The sequence below is a fragment of the Rhinoderma darwinii genome, chromosome 8 (assembly GCF_050947455.1).
Source record: "Rhinoderma darwinii isolate aRhiDar2 chromosome 8, aRhiDar2.hap1, whole genome shotgun sequence".
NCBI lineage: Eukaryota > Metazoa > Chordata > Amphibia > Anura > Rhinodermatidae > Rhinoderma > Rhinoderma darwinii.
The window spans coordinates 10769905-10790368 of NC_134694.1; the positions used below are offsets into that span (position 1 = coordinate 10769905).

At 41.8% G+C, this 20464-nt stretch overlaps 1 protein-coding gene across 5 annotated transcripts in view; it reads left to right on the forward strand.

Annotated features, from left to right (window-relative positions):
* Window positions 1-20464, forward strand: part of LOC142659190 (uncharacterized) — a 169532-nt gene extending 149068 nt beyond the window's left edge. For all 5 annotated transcript variants that reach the window (XM_075835052.1, XM_075835053.1, XM_075835054.1 and 2 more), the window contains 28 exons: window positions 149-202; window positions 2106-2159; window positions 2404-2511; window positions 2597-2650; window positions 2731-2838; window positions 3072-3125; window positions 3221-3274; window positions 3386-3439; window positions 3837-3890; window positions 3978-4085; window positions 4195-4248; window positions 4358-4411; window positions 5126-5179; window positions 8319-8372; window positions 8716-8769; window positions 10942-10995; window positions 11076-11129; window positions 11598-11651; window positions 11738-11791; window positions 12646-12699; window positions 12785-12802; window positions 12890-12943; window positions 13030-13092; window positions 13483-13648; window positions 14279-14385; window positions 15904-15984; window positions 17416-17598; window positions 18430-20464. In XM_075835052.1, coding sequence (XP_075691167.1) covers window positions 149-202; window positions 2106-2159; window positions 2404-2511; window positions 2597-2650; window positions 2731-2838; window positions 3072-3125; window positions 3221-3274; window positions 3386-3439; window positions 3837-3890; window positions 3978-4085; window positions 4195-4248; window positions 4358-4411; window positions 5126-5179; window positions 8319-8372; window positions 8716-8769; window positions 10942-10995; window positions 11076-11129; window positions 11598-11651; window positions 11738-11791; window positions 12646-12699; window positions 12785-12802; window positions 12890-12943; window positions 13030-13092; window positions 13483-13648; window positions 14279-14385; window positions 15904-15984; window positions 17416-17598; window positions 18430-18579 — 2064 coding nt within the window. In that variant the 3' untranslated portion in view covers window positions 18580-20464. The remainder of the gene's footprint in view (window positions 1-148; window positions 203-2105; window positions 2160-2403; window positions 2512-2596; window positions 2651-2730; window positions 2839-3071; window positions 3126-3220; window positions 3275-3385; window positions 3440-3836; window positions 3891-3977; window positions 4086-4194; window positions 4249-4357; window positions 4412-5125; window positions 5180-8318; window positions 8373-8715; window positions 8770-10941; window positions 10996-11075; window positions 11130-11597; window positions 11652-11737; window positions 11792-12645; window positions 12700-12784; window positions 12803-12889; window positions 12944-13029; window positions 13093-13482; window positions 13649-14278; window positions 14386-15903; window positions 15985-17415; window positions 17599-18429) is intronic.

Below are 20464 nucleotides of genomic sequence, written 5' to 3' on the forward strand. Positions count from 1 at the left end.
CAATGGGGATGTGGCCAACCGCAGCTGCATGGGCTGCCTCTATGGTAAAGATGCCCTTGCTTACAAGCCTGTAAATCAACAGCTACACAACAACAAACATTCTCTGCACGGAGATAAATTCAATTTAATAATTTTGTTTATGTTCTAGGGAATGGTTGGAACAATTGGAGACCAAGGGGTCAGGGGTCTGGACGGGGAGCAGGTGAGTTTATCATTTTGACAGATTATTAGTGCAACCGGCATTAGGTGTCTGGAGTTAGAAACCTGCCGCCATAATGGTTAGCCGTGGCGTAGCTCTAGACGTTACAGGGGCAGCTGTCTTAAAATGGGCCAATACACTTGGGGAGGAGGGATGTCGCTGATATTAACTAAAATAATATATATGCAGACAGTGTAGAAACACATTGACTTATGCTAATTTCATTATGTGGTTATCATGCTATACAGAGAGAATCCAAATAAGTATAAGTGCACCAGTACAGGTACGTGACTGCGCCATGCCTTGAGTTACGTCATTCACCCAATTATATACCCCTTAACTATTGCGTGCAGAGCTTTTAGTTTGTGTCTGTCAGTGTATGTATGCTTGCTAGGTGTAAGTGTAGGGTCATGAAGGTGAAGTCATGTAGTTGATAAACTAGTTATCCCATAACTATGACTTGACCATCTAACACATAATTAAGAGTCAAAAGAGATAATTAACAAATTGTTAAAGTGAAGTTCCACTTATTTAGGACTCCATAATAAATATGTGGCCGTGTTGTTTGCTTAGCAGCAGTACATTGCATAACAACTCAGGCCACCACATGCTGATGCTGCATGCAGATCTCCACAATGAATATTAGGATCCATCAACAGCAGCAACTTGTGTGTGCGTGCATTCCAGATGGCTATGGGAAGTGTTTTCTACATTGGATAGAGAAAAAACTAACTAAAAAAATAAGTGTAAGTTACGAAATCATAATGAAGGTACAGTCCTGGCCAAACATTTTGAGACTGGCACAAATTTTGGTTTTCACAAAGTTTGCTGCTTCAGTTTTTATAGTGGCAATTTGCACTAACTCTAGATTGTTATGAAGAGTGATCAGATGAATTGCAATTAATTGTAAAGTCATTCCTTGTCATGAAAATTAACTTAATCACAAAAAACCCATTTGCACTGCATTTCAGCCCTGCCACAAAATGACCTGTTAACATCATTTTCAGGGATCTTCTCATTAGCTCAGGAGAAAGTGTTAATGAGGACAAGGCAGCTGATATCACTCTGTCATGCTGATTGAATTATAAGTGCAGACTGGTTGTTTTAAAAGGGGGATGGTGCTTGAAATCTTCTTCTGTTAACCATGGTTACCTCCAAGGAAACACGTGCAGTCATCATTCCTTTGCAGCAAAAGGGCTTTACAGGCAAGGACATTGCTGCTTGTAAGATTGCCCCTAAATCAACCATTTATCGGATCATCAAGAACTTCAAGGAGAGAGATTTAATTGCTGGGAAGGCGGCTTCAGGATGCACAAGAAAGTCCAGCAAGTGCCAGGATCGCCTCCTAAAGAGGACTCAGCTATGGGATCGGTTCAACACCAGTGCAGAGATTGCTCAGAAATAGCAGCAGGCAGGTGTCAGTAAATCTGCACGCACAGTGAGGCAAAGGCCACATTGTTTCCGATCCTAATCTTAAGTGCATGGCAAGTTTTTGTCTCAAGCAATACAGGTTCCAGTGCCCTTTGAGGGGTCGCTCACTTGGTGTAAATTGCACTCTCTCCATCAATTGGTTAAGGACATCTACAAGATGCCTGTTAGTTCACAACAGGCCAAAGTAGCTACAGATACACCAAATAAGACTTAGTGTACAATGTTCCTTCATGTATGTTTTGACAGGGGTTCAAACATGGAGGGCTAGGGGAATGGCAAGTCAGTGCCTGGCACCTCTTCACTATTATAGGTCTCATACAGTGTTTTGTAAGCAACCAGCATGGCATTTATGAACATTTACATTATTTATTGCTGAATAAAAACAGGTCAGGTCATATTGAAATGTATTGTATTGTGGTCTGTCTATCCTATTTATCTATCTATCTATCTATCTATCTATCTATCCATCCTCCAGGGTGCGCCAGGCTCCACTGGAACTGAAGGTCCAAACGGAAAGAAAGGCGATCAGGTCAGTATGCAAAATCAATTTTGGTGGTACCATTCTAAGTCTGTATATTACATACATATGTTGACAGTGATCTAATAATTTGTATACCCAGTTCGGTCATTTTCAAAACACCTAATCACAAGTTACACGTCTCCATCTTTTGCACCCGTGGGACTAGTTGCCTAAAAACAAGATGGATATTTTAAGAACTTTATTCCTACTGACTAATAGATTATATTTATTATGATTTTATTCCTGTATTTAGGGTGACACTGGTGTTCCAGGAAGCATAGGACCAGTTGGACCACTTGGTGAACCAGGAGAAAGAGGTCTACAAGGTCTGCCAGGTCCTCCGGGCATGTCATTAAAGGAGGTATAACACACAGGGTCTGAACATGAATAGATGTGCACCAGTTATAGGTACTGTTTCTCTGAAGACTTCATTGTTTTCTGTCTAGGGAGATGTGGGGGAAATAGGAGATATTGGAGATCCTGGACCCCCTGGCGAAAAGGTTTGAAAATGAATTTCTATAAGAAATTGTCCTCAGAATTCACGTGTTTGTTACCTTTAACATTATATATCTCATGTCAGGGGGACTTAGGACCATTTGGTAGCACTGGAAATCCTGGGCCAAGTGGTATTATGGGAGATAGAGGAGCTCGAGGCCCAAAGGGTGAAAAGGGGCTGATTGGACATCAGGTGAGAAAGCATTAACTTTTTTGAACAAGATCTTTAGCTAACATTCAGCACATCCTGTGAGAAGAAAAATACATCATTCTGGTCAAATTTGAAAGAGTTCGGCCAAAGGAACAAACGTTTCATGTATGACCCCCACCAATGAATCCAATAATATTTCCTGCACATGCTATTCAAATACTACTAGTGGCATCTACACGGAGTCCTTTCTATATGTGATTGATGTTGTTCTTCAGGGTCAGCCTGGTTTGATGGGAGTACCTGGACCTCACGGAGCTATCGGAGACATGGTGTGTTCCTTGTTAATACCTAAAGCTCTACCTGAAAAATAGTAAAGCAAAAGTAGTCTTCACCTTATCTATTTTCATGGTATTATACATTGCAGGGAACTGCTGGGAAACTAGGTCGTCTGGGACAAGATGGTCCTCGAGGAATGAAGGTAATGCCCTAGTACACACCATATAATGCAATGTGTAGATCAGTGGTCTGCAACCTGTGGCTTTCCAGCTGTTTATGTGTCCCTGGTTCTGAAATGACCTTTTCTTTGCAGGGTGATATGGGCTATCCAGGTATAACTGGCTACCCTGGACCACAAGGAGGACCGGTATGTACAATTCATGTCATTTTCTAAAATGTTCTGAAACTTTTTCTCGCTAAGTTAATTTCCCCTTGCAGTACTTTACGTATATTTTAAAATACCATAATATATGCCCGTAAGTAAGACCAGATTTGTGGCAAGGCCACAGAGGCTTTGGCACAGAGTATTAAAATTACTGATTCTAATACTCAGGATGTCTATTAAAAGTAGTGGTAACATCAGTGGTCGTTTCACTTGGCTACATCAAATGGTCCTCACGGTGCGTTTTCGAGTAGAGTGAATAGATTATTTGACTTTTGCGCTCCTGTGTTTGTTATTATACACTTTATTTTAGAGTCCGTATTATTCTATATGTACATAAAAACTGAAATTCCAGCACTTTAATGATATTCTGTGTTCTCAGGGCCCCCATGGAGCAAAAGGAGAAAAGGGTGATCAAGGCCACGGTGGAAACCCGGTGAGTAGGTGTAAGTGTAAGAAACCAGACCAGTGATTTGAGAGGAGGTTGTAGGGTGTTTTTCTAATTTCTTGTAATTTACTGTAGGGCCCAACAGGTCCACCTGGAAATAAAGGTGCATTAGGTTTCCCGGGGATCACTGGTCCTGATGGGCAAAAAGGGGACACGGGTACTGAGGGCATTCCTGGAGTTCAGGTAAATGTTATGCGAGTCTTATTATAAATGGGTTCTACTCTGTGAAAATGTATCCCAATGATATTCTAGTCTGATAATGATTTTATCTAAAATATATTACTCCTTAAAGGGACCAGCGGGAGCTGCCGGTGAGACTGGTGCAGCAGGGGCCCCTGGCAGAGAGGTGTGTACAAGCAAAGTGCCAACGTTATGTGTGTGTTTTATTAAAATGTTATAATAGAAAGACAGTTCCTATGAAAAAGGCTTCATAGACACTTATTGTACTTTATTAGGGTGCACCTGGTGAAAGAGGACAACATGGGAAACCAGGGCAACCTGGACAAGCGGTAGGTATACATACTGTATGGAAGTAACTCTGCAGAGCATTCATTTTCTCTGCACTTATCTATTGGTTTTTTAGGTGTCTGTTTGTTTTTTTTTGGATTCCATAACATGTGAACATAGGAAATAATTGTTGCTTGTTTGTAGCCTGAGCAGCAGGTTCGGTAACTTACTGGACTGTAGGCGCCCGTCACAGAGTGAACGTCTATCAGCGTGTGACCGTTTCCTCATCAATACATTTAAGAGAAATTCTCATTGAATCCTGGCACTTACAGCGTTATCAGCCGCTTGGACACAACATCCAATTCATTGTACAAAAACAATTAAAATGCAGTGTTTTTAAATCACAAATTGTACCCCTCTTAATGGCACCCTAGATGACCGCCTACTCTACCTACCCCTCATCTCGTCCTCGTGTTTGACCATTATACTTATTCCAACTTAAAATGTGCAATTCTAGCTTTTAGTTAACCAGCACCTGAGCATTGTCCAGTTTGTAAAAAAAAATAAAAAAAACTTAGTCTATGAGGAATCAGACATCACTACTGTATTCGAAGTGAAAAAAATCTGGAATCCCAGTAGACTGAACACGTCAGTGCAGATTACTAGAATGCCGTTTAGTTGGGCCTGAATATGATAATTTTGTATGACAGATTCAGTTTAATGACTTTTTACACAGTGAATGAAAATAACTTTATTTCTTTGTATTTGTTGCACAGGGATCCCCTGGGAATCCTGGGCAAGAGGGAAGACTTGGACAGAAGGGAGAGAAGGTACTGAATACAAGGATTTTTTTTTTTTTAAACTCGTTTTATTGAAAATAAACTGACAGAGTCAAACGTTCATATACACCAGGATAACAATATACATCCAGCAGTCCAAATACAATAAGAATTAATAACAATCTAACATACATGATCACACTTGGCATGTCAGTGGTACGCAGACCACATAGTCGCAAGGTAAAATAAAACAAAACAATATTATTAATTGTGCAGTTGGATAAAAGTTGCAGATGTCTTCATTCCAAATAGCACTCAGATAGGAACCAAGCACCACTTACCAAAAGTTCAGATAGACCAGACCACATGGATACGTGCCATCCACCAGCGCCCTCTACCCATTCCCACTCCCAGCCTGTGTCAATGCATCGGTTAAACCTTGGACCGTACAGTGAGTGAGATTCGATGAGTACCAACCACCCCAAATCAGGTTAAATTTAGCTGGCCGTACACCACTTTTTCAAAAGGAAGAATATTATTAATCAGTTACGCCACTGCCGGTTTCCTATCCGCCATCCAACGTATAGCCACCGCCTTCCTTACCATAATGAGTGACTCCCTACGAAAAATCCTCTTATGTACCGACCACTGCTCCTCCGAGATCAGTCCCAACAAACACACCTCCGGCCTGCGAGGTACCTCCCCAGTACTGCGGTTAATAATACTACGACCTCCTCCCAAAAGCTGAGAATCCACCGACATCCCCACATCAAATGTAGAAAATCAGCCCTATCCTCCCCACATCTATGGCATTGTGAGGATGTCATCCGTCCCATACGGCGTAGTCGTATTGGCGTTAAATAACGTTGATGTATGATATATAGCTGTACCAGTTATTATTAGCAGCGGGCGAAACCAGCAAATGGGACATCTGAGCCTCGATCCAATCCGCATCAGTGAGTTGTGGAATAATTTCCCGCCATCTATCCTCAATCGCTAGGGGTTCAAGTCGCAATTTAGCATTCAATAAAGATGAGTAAATCTGAGATACAAATCCACTCATGGATTGGGTACCCAAAAGTGCCACGAGGTCATAGCTAGAGAAGATGGTGGAGTTCGGTAGAAATTGCGCGGCCATAGCATGGTGAAGCTGTATACAGTATATCTCATCCCCCCGTGGTATATTAAAAGCCGCTGGAATCTCACTCACCGACATGACAGGGTTATCTACTGTAAGCATTTGTGATATGGTATGTACATCTCTAGAGGTCCAATAATTCTTCCCCAATAAGCCGAAAAGATGGGAAAAGCTCAGATTATCCCACATCGGAATTTCCGCCACAAGCTCCTCAAGTCCCAGTAGGCCTTTAGCTTCTTGCCAGACACGTCTGGCCAACCTATACAAAGGTAACAAAGAACGGTGTCTAAAGTCATGTGGCTCCAGTACCAGCCATAAGATTTTCAATCCCAGGACACGTGCCAAATGACACTCAGCATTAGTAGTCAGGGGGGGGAGACCCAAGATACCAGATACCGGAGCTGACCCGCCAAATAATATAAAAATACATCCGGCAACGCAGCTCCTGCTTCATCCTTAGGTCTCTGAAGAGTAGAAAGTTTAAGCTTAGATCTCTCCCCCCCCCCCCCCCCAACACACAAACGGCGCAAACAGTGAGTTCACTATTTTGAAAAAGCGTTTAGGCACAATCACATCCATGTGTTCCAGAACATACATAAATTTGGGTAAAACAATCATCTTTAGTATATTGATGCGGCCTGCCACCGACAGAGGCAGACTTTTCCACACCTGCAGTCTATCCCTAAGGTAAGTTAAAAGGGGTGTTACATTTAGCTCATATGATCGAGAACTGTCCCTAGCAATAAGAATTCCCAAGTATTTGAAGTCAGGGTTTACTCTTAAACCACAAAACTCAGTTCCCCCACCCACAATCGTCCCGCCTCAGGGGCATCAAATACGACTTTTGCCAATACCAGAATACCTCCCGAATTCATTGATAATGGAAATGGCCCTAGGAAGAGTGGCATTACGATTAGCCATGAATAGCGCCATGTCATCTGCATAAAGCCCTACACGGTCCTCTCTGGAACCTATTCTATTCCCCATATATGCAGGATCTTGTCTAATTCGAATAGCCAGAGGTTCAATGGCAAATGCAAAAAGGAGTGGCGAAAGGGGACACCCCTGCCTCGTGCCCCTATGGAGGCAGAAGGAACGGGACAGTACCCTGTTCACCAACACCTGTGCTCTAGGAGACCGATAGAATACAAGGATTGGTATTACTCTGTATACAGTATATTGAGCAATATGCCTGCAATCCTAATGGTTAAACTACTTTGCAGCTTTTTAAGCTGTGCCAACACTACCATAATGCTTTCTGTTTTTAATGGAGCCATGACAGATCAGTTGTTGAATTTATCCTATTGATCCTTATAATGAGCCATAAGGTTCCCATAGATTTGGTGGCAAGAACGCTGCTGCAGACTACGTTATTCTTGCCGTCAAAAATACTGGAACCCCTGACAAAAAAGGCAAACAATGCAGATGTGAACAAAGCCTGATCTGTGCTTTATTTGTGCACTTATATAATGTGTTTTCACATCTTATGACTTGAGCTCTTGTCTTCAACTCCTGCTCCACCAACCTTTACCGAGCTCCTGCTTTATTCATTCTTGTCTTCTCCCGTCTTCCACTACGCCAAACGTTATATTCTCTTATATTCCTTATTCGCTATTTCAGCCAATTCTTGAGACACAATAATACAATTCTGGCTTCTACACTAATTCATCATAGTCTTCTCGGAAAACGATGGAGCCATGCAAATTATTTGTCTACTCCCTCAAACGGCCATTGTCTTCCCAAATTCTAATAAATATTAAGAACAAGCATTGGTAAACATTTGGGAGATTATCCTGGCTCACAGCTATTCTTATGTACTAAGACCGTTCTACGAAATGCCCTTTGGCTAGTCTATGTCTTTTTCTATGACGCAGTGACTTGTGCTTCTCTATACTATTTGTTCTAGATAATCCCTGTTTTTCAGTTGTTGCTTCTACTCTAGCATTGCAATTATTATTTTGCCTTGACAAATACACAGTGAAATAAGATAACTAATTTTCTGCACAATTAATTCACCGTGAAGTAATGGCTGACTGTTGTCGTTTCTTGCAGGGTGACAGCGGGAAAGATGGCCGTCACGGAAATCCAGGAAGTCATGGCAGAAAGGTATCTGCAAAAGAATTGCCCAAAAATGCATATGCTTCTTTTTATTACATGTTCTCAAATATTATTGCTTAGAGTTACTTCTATACTATTCATGCTTGTCCGAAGGATAGACAGTTTTTCACGTAAAGAGAAATAAATGTGGCCCCGCAATCTCTGCAATTCTATTCAGCAAAGCAGCATCTTCAATACATGTTGTCCCCCAGATACGGGAAAACTACAGAATGAAATAATAACTATTTAGCCCAAGTTGTGCAACATTTCTAACTAAATATATAATTTATGAATTCAGATACAATTGTATCTGGTAAAAGTCAATATTAACATTTTATTGTAATGCCTCTAGGGTAAAAGAGGGAAAGCAGGTCTAAGACCACCACGTGGACCTCATGGTCTCAAGGTAAGGAAAATAAATTAATTCTTACTCTCAAAGTCATACCACACTCTGGTTTCCAGCAAGCAATTTTGCCTAAATAATCAAATTTATAGTACCGTTATGGTTTAATGAAGAGACTGGTAATGGGAGGTGACGTCGCTATGTATAAAGCCTAGTAAAGAAAGATGAGTAATGGAGCAATGTGGCATAATCTAGGCTTATTCACGATACATACGATTTTACTCTGAATCCGGTTAGTCAACTCCTTAAAGTAAATGTCCACGTTTAGCAATCACTATAGGGAGGTTAATGCTTTACTGGTTTATTATTGTGTTCAATGTATAATATTATGACTTACAGGGTTTGCAGAGTTTTGAAAACCCATTTCGATACAACCTATTAGGGAATTCTAAGTTAAAGGCTAAGTTCACACAGAGTTTTTGGACGCGGAAACCGCGCCGCAAAACTCATCAAAAACGGCCTTAAAATGCCTCCCATTGATTTCAATGGGAGGCGTCGGCGTCTTTTTCCCGCGAGCAGTAAAACTGCCTCTTGGGGAAAAAGAAGCGACATGCCCTTTCTTCGGGCGTTTACGCCTCTGACCTCCCATTGACTTCAATGGGAGACAGAGACAGCGTATTTCGCTGTGTTTTATGCCCGTGGCGCTCAATGGCCGTGGGCGAAAAACACCACGAAAATCGGCGTGCAGGGAGAGGAAAATCTGCCTCAAACTTCCAAACGGAAATTTGAGGCAGATATTCCTCCTGCAAAAAACTCTGTGTGAACATAGTCTTACTAGAGAGATTTCCCTGTTCAGGATCCTTATCTCTTGGCCAGAGTGGAGAACGGTTACAAAGAGCGTCTCGCGCTCTGGAGGACCTGACCTGCATTACACAGACAACCCATTGATTTGAATGGGCGCTGTGTAATTCTTAGTCTCTCCAGTGGTGGCGCTGCAGGGAAATTGAACACTTAGGGCGGGTTCACACATGGCGGAATTCCACTTAAATTCCGCTGCGGACACTCCGCAGCGTTAATCCGCAGCGGAGCCGTTTCTCCATTGACTTTCACTTTAATTTAGCAGTGTTCGTTTACACGATGCGTACAATTCCGCTGCGGAGCATAGGCTGCGGAGCGGAATTTGGTGTCCGCAGCATGCTCTGTCTGTTGCGGAGCAGTGGCGGACTCATGGCGGAATTTCTCCATTGACTTCAATGGAGATTCTAAGTTCCGCAATGAAGTCCGCAGCTGTCATGCACATGTTATGTGTGCTGCGGATGCGTCTTGCTTTTTTAACTTGACATTTCTTCATTCTGGCTGGACCTAGGTATTTCTAGGTCTACAGCCAGACTGAGGAAGTCAATGGGGCTCCCGTAATGACGGGAGCGTTGCTAGGAGACGTCTGTAAATAGTCACTGTCCAGGGTGCTGAAAGAGTTAAGCGATCGGCAGTAACTGTTTCTGCACCCGGGACAGTGACTACCGATCCCAATATACATGTATCTGTAAAAAAACATATAAGTTCATACTTACCGAGAACTCCCTTCGTCTGTCTCCAGTCCGGCCTCCCAGGATGACGTTTCAGTCTAAGTGACGGCTGCAGCCAATCACAGGCCAAGCACAGGCTGCAGCGGTCACATGGACTGGCGCGTCATCCAGGGAGGTCGGGCTGGATGCCGAAAGAGGGACGCGTCACCAAGACAACGGCCGGTAAGTATGAAAATCGTTTACTTTCACTAGGGAAAGTGCTGTCCCTTCTCTCTATCCTGCACTGATAGGGAGAAGGGAAGCACTTTTCCCGCAGTCTGCAGCAGCTAGTCCGCATCAATGTACTGCACATTTTGTGCAGATCCGCTGCAGAATCTGCAACGCAGATTCTGTGCGGCATCGATGCGGACAGTTGCGGAGGAATTCCGCCATGTGTGGTCATGCCCTTACTGTCAGGTTTCATCACAGATTACAGCTGATCTCTGGGGGGGGTCACAACAGGGGGAAACTTTGTGATCATCTTAGTGTCCAGGGACGCTTCTAACCACTTTGAGATCCTCCAGCTGGTGGCTGAACGCAGAAAAGTATCATTACTACTTAAAATCACCTGATTGAAGGTTGTTTGTCTTGAGTTATGGAGTTTTGCTGTGTAATGTCATTATTCTCACGTTTTGGTGTTCATTGTAACAAATTTGAACAAATATTACAGGGGGCAAAGGGGCAACAAGGACCATTTGGCCCCCCAGGGCCAAGAGGACCATATGTAAGTAATAAAAAGATGAACATAACTATCTATCTCAGTGTAAGTTCCTATTTCTAAATTATATCTGTTTTTACTTCCAGGGAATTCCAGGACTTAGGGGGCAGAAAGGAGTTCCAGGTCCAAAAGGGCTAAAGGTAAGAAATCACAGCATTAGAACGGCCAGATTAACCCCTCGAGCATTTATGAATTTTTTTTTCAATATATAATTATTTTTTTCTTATGTTTCCATTTGGTAAATTGTTATATAAAGTACTTTTGTCTTATTTGCAAACCCCGGTCCAGATCATTCAACGCCATACATTGTTGATCTATCTCACTAATAACTATGGCCAATAGGCATCTCCTGGTTCTCAGACCCCTGGGGTACAGCAGAATATTTTCATAAATGTTAGGAAACTTTCCAATATGTTGCCAGAAGCACTCAAGAGCTCGCCATATACTTTCCAATACTCCAGACAATAGTCAATCCAAAGTCTCACACTGTGGAGGAACATTACATTACATGGAAAGATTGTAAGCTCCTAGGTACAGGGATATTACGAATAAACATTCGTCATAAGTCATCATCCAAAAGTACTGGTGATATGTTCTCTCTTCTACAGGGTGAAGTAGGCATGGATGGACCATTTGGTCAAAAAGGAGAAGATGGACTGAAGGTTCGAAAATTGTTGATCCAAACAGACTTGAAATCTCCATCTTTCTTCTTCACCAAAATCTCATGTTATCTGATTTTGTGTTTTAGGGAGAACAAGGTCCCATTGGGAATTCCGGCTCCCCAGGGGAGAAAGGAGATGAGGTACAGACTTGTCAATTGCCATCCCTTATGCATATGAATAATAATAATTTGGGTTGTTATTATTATGCTGCATTGTGACTGATCTAGTGTTTTTCAACTCCAGTCCTCAAGTAAACCCCACAGGTCATGTTATTCAGGATTTCCCTAGAATAGCACCGGTGATATCATTATATTCAGTGCATCAGGAGTTGCCACAGATGTTCTCTTGAGGACTGGAGGTGAGAAACATTGCTCGTCATAACTCCTGAATTTCTAATTGAGCATAAGACCTGCTTATTGTTCTGGGATAAATTTATAAAAAATATTAACTCACTCAAAACTGCCCTGATCACATTATAAAAGAATGCAAAACCTAAAGTCAACAGCTTAGAAATGTGCAGCATTGTAAGATAAGCTGCTAATATAATGTGAATGTCTCTAAAGGTACTCATCCCTGGAGATATGTGAGATCAAGTATTGATCATGGGACAAGAATTCTTCTGGACTTTTTAGTTGATCATCCCATTGAGAAATACAACGAGTAACATCTGCCTAGCCTGAAGCCCTATAGTTTATTGTTGGGCCATATACATTAGGTCATTATTGGCTAAACAAGCATATGTCCCCGTGATCTCTGGCAGCAGCTTATCTACCAGCAGACCAAAAGGATCAGGCATGATGAAATCCAACATGCCCAATCCTCGACATCTATCATCAGGGGACAGGAGGCCCCCATAAACATCAGGTTGTTGGCCGATTCATAAACATTGATTTAATGTGCTTTATTTCAGCCAAATGGAAGCCTAAACATCAATGGTTATTTATCATGTTCATTTGTGGCAATTTGATCAAAGTCTATCTATGTTTTTCACTAGGGAGTAATTGGGCCTCCTGGGCCTCAAGGTGTTCCCGGGCCTCACGGTCCACCGGTAAGTGCTCAGAAAATGAAACAACAATTTTGGACACTTCAATTTATTGCTGGTGGTAAAAAAAAAAATCTTGTTTTACTTCTAGGGTCCAGAGGGAATGCAGGTAAGTGTAACCAATATATTCACAGTTATACTAATATTTCTCATTTCATATATTATTTATTTCACATGCATACATACATATTTACAGGGGCCAAAAGGGTTCCAAGGAGCAGAAGGACCACCAGGCCCACCGGGACTACCAGTAAGTATGAACTACCCGGAAATTAAATCAACAGAAATTGTGCTCTTTGGTTAAATTCAAGAGTATGTTATGGTTATATTCAATAGGGTCCTCCTGGTGTGCCTGGACCTCCGGGGCCTTCTCTCAGCAGAAGTGCTCAGAGTCTAAAAGTAAGTAAAATGTCTGTTATAGGCTGTTTCTATGTTGCTCTTGTCTCACATAATTGCAATTCACCAGGTCAACGACTTGAGTTACTAACGTGTTTTTGAAGAACTGAGATGAACAAGTAACATATAAGTCCCTTCTGAGAATTTGCTATTAGCACAAATGTCTACATATGTTTAGGGTGACCGCGTTTCCAAACATTGTGACATGGGTGTACACTATGAAAAGTACTTGTCTGAATAGTAATCACATTTGCATACACAAGCCTCAAAGCTCTGCAGATTTTCTCGGTGGTGAATGACCATTTGCATGTCCAAGTCCCCATTTTGCATTTCTACACCGAGATGAAGTTTGTCATACGTTATGATAGAGCCTTTGTTTCTCATTTTCCATAGCGTCTGTTTCCCCACACTGGTGAATGGAATGACATAGTGCCATGGGATCTTATTCATCGTCTGGAAGAAGACTTAAAGCTTTTGTCTGCTCCACCAAACGGAACCAAGGAAAATCCTGCAAGCACATGCAAAGAGCTGCAGCTTGTCCATCCTCAACTACCGGACGGTGGGTCTGTGCTCTGCAGAAAGATATATTGAGTTTTATGATGATACTAAAAATAATATTGAAATAAGAATGGATCTGGTAATAGACACCAGATGATAAGGCATAGCTTATGAACATAGTGTTGCTTTTTTGAAATTTAGTATTTACCAGATTCGGAAAATAAAACGGCAAAGGATAAGTCACGCTGAGGTTTAAAAAATTGCAACATGCCTTAAAAAACGTTTCATTCTCATACACATTCACAACCATGTAACGTCTGGCCGCAGTAGTAAAATACAAAATTTGGAGGCATAGATCGCAAGAATTTTCTGTACTGGCCACTGTCCAGCTACTCAGAGGCAACCATTCGCTCATTTCACAACCTGAAGACCATATTAGCCTCTATGGTATGCCGAGGTCGTACTAAAGTGTATACACCAGTAAAAAGTCTGAGGTGAGAGTCTGTCACGCTACACACTCTCCGGCATATTCTCGTATTGGTGCAACTGATCGCTACTGAGCTACTGTTAGCCCACTTCAGCTCCTGGCATGCTGTTATGGGATTAACAATTGCAGAGTGTTGCTATTTTACAGCAAATGAATCTTGGTACCTCAATTTCCATGTAAGGATTTTTTTTCCTTTTATATTAGGTTATTACTATATTGACCCAAACCAAGGAAGCCCACAGGACTCTTTTATGGTATTCTGCAATTTTACAGCTGAGGGAGAAACCTGTGTGCCTGCTCAGCAGAGCCAGGTGAGAAAGTAAATTCTAACAATCAAATAATATAATTTATATATATATATATATATATATATATATATATATATATATATATGTATATATAGAGAGAGAGAGACACACACACTCGCACACAGTTTACTTGTGTATGTATGAAGGTGAGTCATAAATTAGCCGCACTCCGGTTATATTAAAACCTCTGGTGGCTGCACGGTCTTATCAGTACGAGGACGCGGTCTCCCCAGTCACTGCTGTGCAGGTTTAAAAGTGTTACGTCTGTTTATTTGTGACTGCGGTGTGAGAAACAATGGCTGCCCCACTTGTGAGTTGCACGAAAGAAGAGCAACGTGCAGTGATTTGTTTTATGTCGTCTGAGAGGGCGTCTGGTGCCGATATTTATCGAAGACTTTGTGCACAGTATGGAGAAAGTGTTTTGTTGCGAAGAAGTGTGTGTGATTGGATAGAAAAGTTCAAGGAAAGTCGCACAACTGTCAGCCATGAAGGAGCCGGACGCCTGACCACGACTGATTGGGACAACATTGAGCCGCACGTGAACTGATTCTATTGGATAGACGAGTATCAGTGGATCATCACCTGTTTGGTCCCCTGAAAGAAGTCCTACGAGGACGAAGATTCACGTCTGATGAAGAGGTGAAGACAGCGGTGCATTCGTGGCTTGAGGCTCAGCCTAAAACATTTCTTAATGTGGGAATACGAATGCTTGTTGACAGATGGACAAAATGTATTGAAAAGCAGGGAGATTATGTGGAAAAATCATCTATTTGTCTTTTCTGAAAGCTGATTAAAATACATTTTACAGCCAGAGTGCGGATAATTTTTGACTCACCCTCATATTTTTATAATTTGAATTTCTCCCACTCTTAAATTTATTATGTCAGAAACTTCAATTGAAGTCAAAGAATATATTACAAAAATGTTTCCTTTAGCCACTCGGTTGCTATGGGACCTTTCGAGAGAGGGAGCCTAGCCCTAGTTAGTTACACCCCTTTGCTATTAGATGTGCAGGACTGCCCTACCCAGTAAAGCTGAATTGTTTGGAAACAAGGAGGTGAGAACGTGGCCCAAGGATCATTGAAAGGGTGTGGAGTGAGAAACAAACACCAGACACTTCTGTTCTAGGAACCAAAACCCTGAAGTAAAATGAGAAACCCAGTTTGATTTTTGCTTCGGGCCCCTTTCTCTTTTATTTATTCCACTGCTTTCATAATAACCAATAATCTACCAGTCTGCTGGACATTTTAGATGTTCTGCAGATCCCTCAATAGACTGCCCACTACTGTTTTTTGCAGTCGGTCAGTGGAATTGTGACCCAGCTGTCATAAAACAGGTCATTATCAGTAGAAGCACCAAACGGTATTAGGTCTTGAGATAACGGACAGGATGTGTTTTTATATTCAGTTAGGAATCCGAATATCCATTTCTAGAGCAAAAGTAGGGACTCCAATAGAGGGAATCTGGAGCTGTGTACAGTCTCATTTATTGATATTGTATTTCTGTAATTCCTGTTTGTAGATCCCAGTAAAGTCGTGGCTGCAGAGCTACCAGGCACAGCAAGGATTTCAGTGGTTCAGTACTCTTCCGGAGGGGTTTTCTGTAAGTGCAAATATTTTGTTGTGCATTTTCTCATAGAGGGACACAGGGTTTTCCTGAGCATAGAATGAATATGTTAAAGTGTAGCTAAACATTTGACATGTCAGAAGTTTGGATTGGTGGGGGTCCGAGCACTGAGACCCCCACAAATCGCTAGAATGAAGCAGCTGAAGCTCTCGTGTGAGCGCTCAGCCGCTTTGTGTCTGTTCGGCTTTTTCCGGTAATGTATCGACGTATGGACTCAATAGAAAGTCTATGAGCCCGTACTCTGATACATCGGCTTTCCGGTAAAAAACGAACAGACACGAAGCGTCTGAGCGCTCACACGGACACTTCAGCTGCTTCATTCTAGCGATTGGTGGGGGTCTCAGTGCTCGGACCCCCCCAATCCAAACTTCTGACATGTCACTATGACATGTCAGAAATTTGTCAAACTTTTAGCCACACTTTAATGTTTGCATGAGTATTAGCTCCATATCTGAGGCTCCTATCAAATGCACAGGAAATACGGCTTAATTCATACCTGTGTTAATAAGAAAGACAATGAAGCAGCCTGTGCAGGTGGGAAGATTATATCTTTGTAATAGCCCTAATAATATCAATTGCACATGAAAAAATAAATTATATCCCAAATTATAGTTCTTTACTTTCCTGTCGTCATGAGTAGGATGAAGGCTGAAAGTTCGCCTATGGCAAAGCATATATCAATTGATTTTTAATCGAATAAAAATATATTTGGCGCTCACTTTTCCTACTTGGCTGACAGATCTTTTCACTGTGGATAAAGTTCATACATACCATAAAGGCAGACGATGCGGCTGCTGTGGAGAAGGGGACCCTGGATAGTCCCATTCTTTTTGCAATTGGGTGGCGATAAGCTATGCAGGACTTCCCTCTCCATTGTTAGCAAACAAACGGGTAAAGAATTGGCCAAAGGGTCAAGGAAAGGGCATTGAGGGGGAAACAAAAACACAAAGCCATTCTTTCTTGTGTGGCATAACCCGGTATCATAATAGGGTGCCCAATTTTATATTTTCCACCGGAGACCCACTCTTCTAGGTACGCCATTGCTGTGGATCATACATATTTATTTTTAAAGGATGACCTCAGGATTAAAGTAGATAAAGCATGTGGCAAATGTTTTATAATAAACCCCACCTCAAATAATCTAAGAATGCCCTTCATAATTCCTGACCAGTGTCCCAATAGGAGAGCCGGCCACCGTGCTCCCATAACAGGACAATTGTCCATGCATTATTAGGCTGGTGAATTGAAGCTTATTTTCCCAGGATGTTTTCAAAAACGGTCCACATAAAAGGGCTCTGGACACATCCGTGTTTCATCTCCTGTGCTGACCTTCTGAATTTAGTTTAATCGCTATTTCATCCAAGAAATTCATAACTCTGTTGTCTTTTGCCTTCTTCTCAACCCTAGTTTATGTACAGTGAGCTTAATGTGGTTCAGCTGCGCTTCCTCAGACTACAGAGCATGCGCGTACGTCAACAGATGAGGTACGTATGTGTAGCACAGCCGGAACGTCCCGCCAAGGACAAGGATGTCAAGTTTTTGGCTGACACAAGAGACCAGAGCTTCTTGGTGACACTACAGGGATGTGAGGTGAGTACTAGCAGATAGAGACATGATAATAAGGTTATACTGTATATTGTACATATCTCCGTAGTCACATAGTTGAAAAAGGACCAACTTCCATCAAGTCCAACCTATAATCCTACAGTGTTGATCCAGAGGAAGGCGACAGTCCCAATGAGGAGAATGACAATTGTTTATTATTAGGGGGAAAAAATCCTCACCGTCTCGAAATACGGCAATCAGAATAAGTCCTTAGATCAACGTCCCATCTCCAGAATCTAGTACCCATAACTTGTAATATTATATTTTTCGAGAAAATCATCCAGGTTATATTTGAACTTGTTTAATAAATCGTCCATCACAACATCCTGTGGCAGAGAGTTCCATAGTCTCACTGCTCTTACCGTAAAGAATCTACAACTATGATGATGGTGAAAACTTCTTTCCGTTAGAGGTAGAGGATTCCCCTTGCCATGGTTACGGGCCTAGGTATAAAAAGATCATTAGACAGATCTCTGACTGTCCAATGATATGTTTGTACATTGTAAATAGATCGACCTTAAGCCGTCCTTTTTCTAAACGGAATAACCCCAAGTTTTATAACCTTTTTTGTGATTGCGATCCACTCATTTCCTTAATCACCTTGGTCGCCCTTCTCTGCACCCGCTCTAGTTCGGCTGTGTCCTTCTTATACACAGGTTGTACACAATATTAGTAGTAAGTATTCCACCTTCATAAACGTAAGCGTCCAGTGACTCCTGGTCCATTGGCTGACAACATTTAGTGAGAAGAACGTTATGCAAAAATGAACGACTGGATATTTTATAACCAAAGGAATTATTTTCTGTCTCTTTGCAGGGCAGAGAATCATTTAACAGAACGGAGACCCTCCTTCATTTTGAACCCATGGATCTCTCTCTACTTCCTGTTCGGGACTTAGCCCTGTTTCATGACGGGGATGCAGACCACCATTATGGCTTCTTTGTTGGCCCTGTATGCTTCAGATGAGGATCATTTTTCTCCCAATTGAACTCTGACAACTCACCCCCAGGTCGAGGGTGGAAGCCCCACATTATTTATACAGGAAGATATTAGATGGGCCTCTTACCCCCCCTCTCTCAGGAAGGGAGACTGAATTTTGTTTACAATGGACCTCTTGGTGCTCTGAAGTCTAATACTTCATCCGAATCTCCTGGCGAGAACCACACACCTCAAGACTTCCACCTCATTGATCATTCTCATTGTTTTTAGGGGAGAAGTCCAACCTCTTAATGCACTTATTTATCAACTTTATTGGGTGCCCAGTGGTACACCACAGGGAGAATTGGTGCTTTGTATGTTTCTTTTTCTTTTACAGAATTCTAAGTTGTAGAAGGACATGTTTATTAACTAAGCGATTGGATTGTGCGGGTTCACCCAATGTCATTTAAAAACCAGTCTTGAGAGCTCATGGTCCTCCATTGTCATTCTAATTCCTGCAAATGAAGAGTATGCTAAATCTATTCCAACTACGACCAAGAATGCGGGGTCATCATTTGATATCTTGCAGTGCACATTATGGACATTGATGTGAAGCATAAAATTGTCTCGGGCAGGATCAAGTGACTGAATCTCAACCAATAAGATGAATGACAAACATCCTGATCAGGTCTGGATTTCAGTAGCATTGAGACGATAAGAAAGGTTACTTACAATCAAATTTAGATGTGCAGGTGTCATTTTTATCTAGTGACTAAAACGGTACCATGAAGACAGACTCGGATGCTTAGAGAGTGTAATCCTGATCCGGTTGGTCCCTAACCTACCCATGGGTGGTATGAACCTGCACAAGATTGTCCTTTCTCTACAAGCAGTGCATGGTTGGCAAATAGAGAGTGGGTGGGGAAACCAGCCTAGGGGTCTTGAGATGGTAAGTGGGTGCAAACAAATGTAAGTTCTCCTACTCAAGGACTAAGATGGGGGACCAATTTTGATACGCTCTTAATACATAATCATGATGGTGGACCCAATAGTGTCTTAGATTTTGCCATATCCGCAAAAAAGGGTACATATAAAAAACAAATACCGAAAAATATCCCAGAAGTCAGATAGATTAAAGATAGACTTTAGTTGTCGGACGATCAATTCGTCCCAAACGCAACATACACGGCTGAGCGTGCACGTGTACTCAATAGGGAGACGGGAATAATCTGCCACAAGACGCCTTTGGCAGCGACTTATCACCTGTGGGAACAAAGGATCGAGCATGTTGAAATCCAACAAGCCCAATTCTCCTTTCCTCAGACATCTGCAGTTGAGGCACAGTCGGTACATACACATTAGATACACATTAGATACACATTAGATACACATTAGATACACATTACATGGTTGGCCGGTCCTGCCAGAAATGGCGGGTTTGGCTGACGGTTTTTTATTGTGTATGAGCAGCTTTAGCAGGACATGAGTAAGAAGGGTTTTGGAGCGCTCATGATTTTAGACATTCCAGGCAAAGGCCACGGTTTACAGATTGCAAACCTTAAAAGTCAGGCCGATGCCGTAGTTAGGAAACCCCAATTGTGCAATCACTCATTCATTACCATTTACATACGTATCCCATACATACAAAGTGTGCATTTATTTTACCGTAACACAATTTATTATGACTTGCTAGATCATTGGCCTGGTAGTTGTGACTATTTGCTATGTAAATCTGCATTACACTCCTATAGTGCATAATGGGTAGAGCTTCATGTACGGTCTATCGGAATCCAATTACATGTTACTTACCGTTGACTCTGTATACATCTGATGATACATGTCTGTCTATTTGTGGGTACAGTTTTGTTTTTTTTATAAATCAATGTGATAATGCTATGCGTTTTAGCTGTATATTTAAAGGAGGTGCACAGTG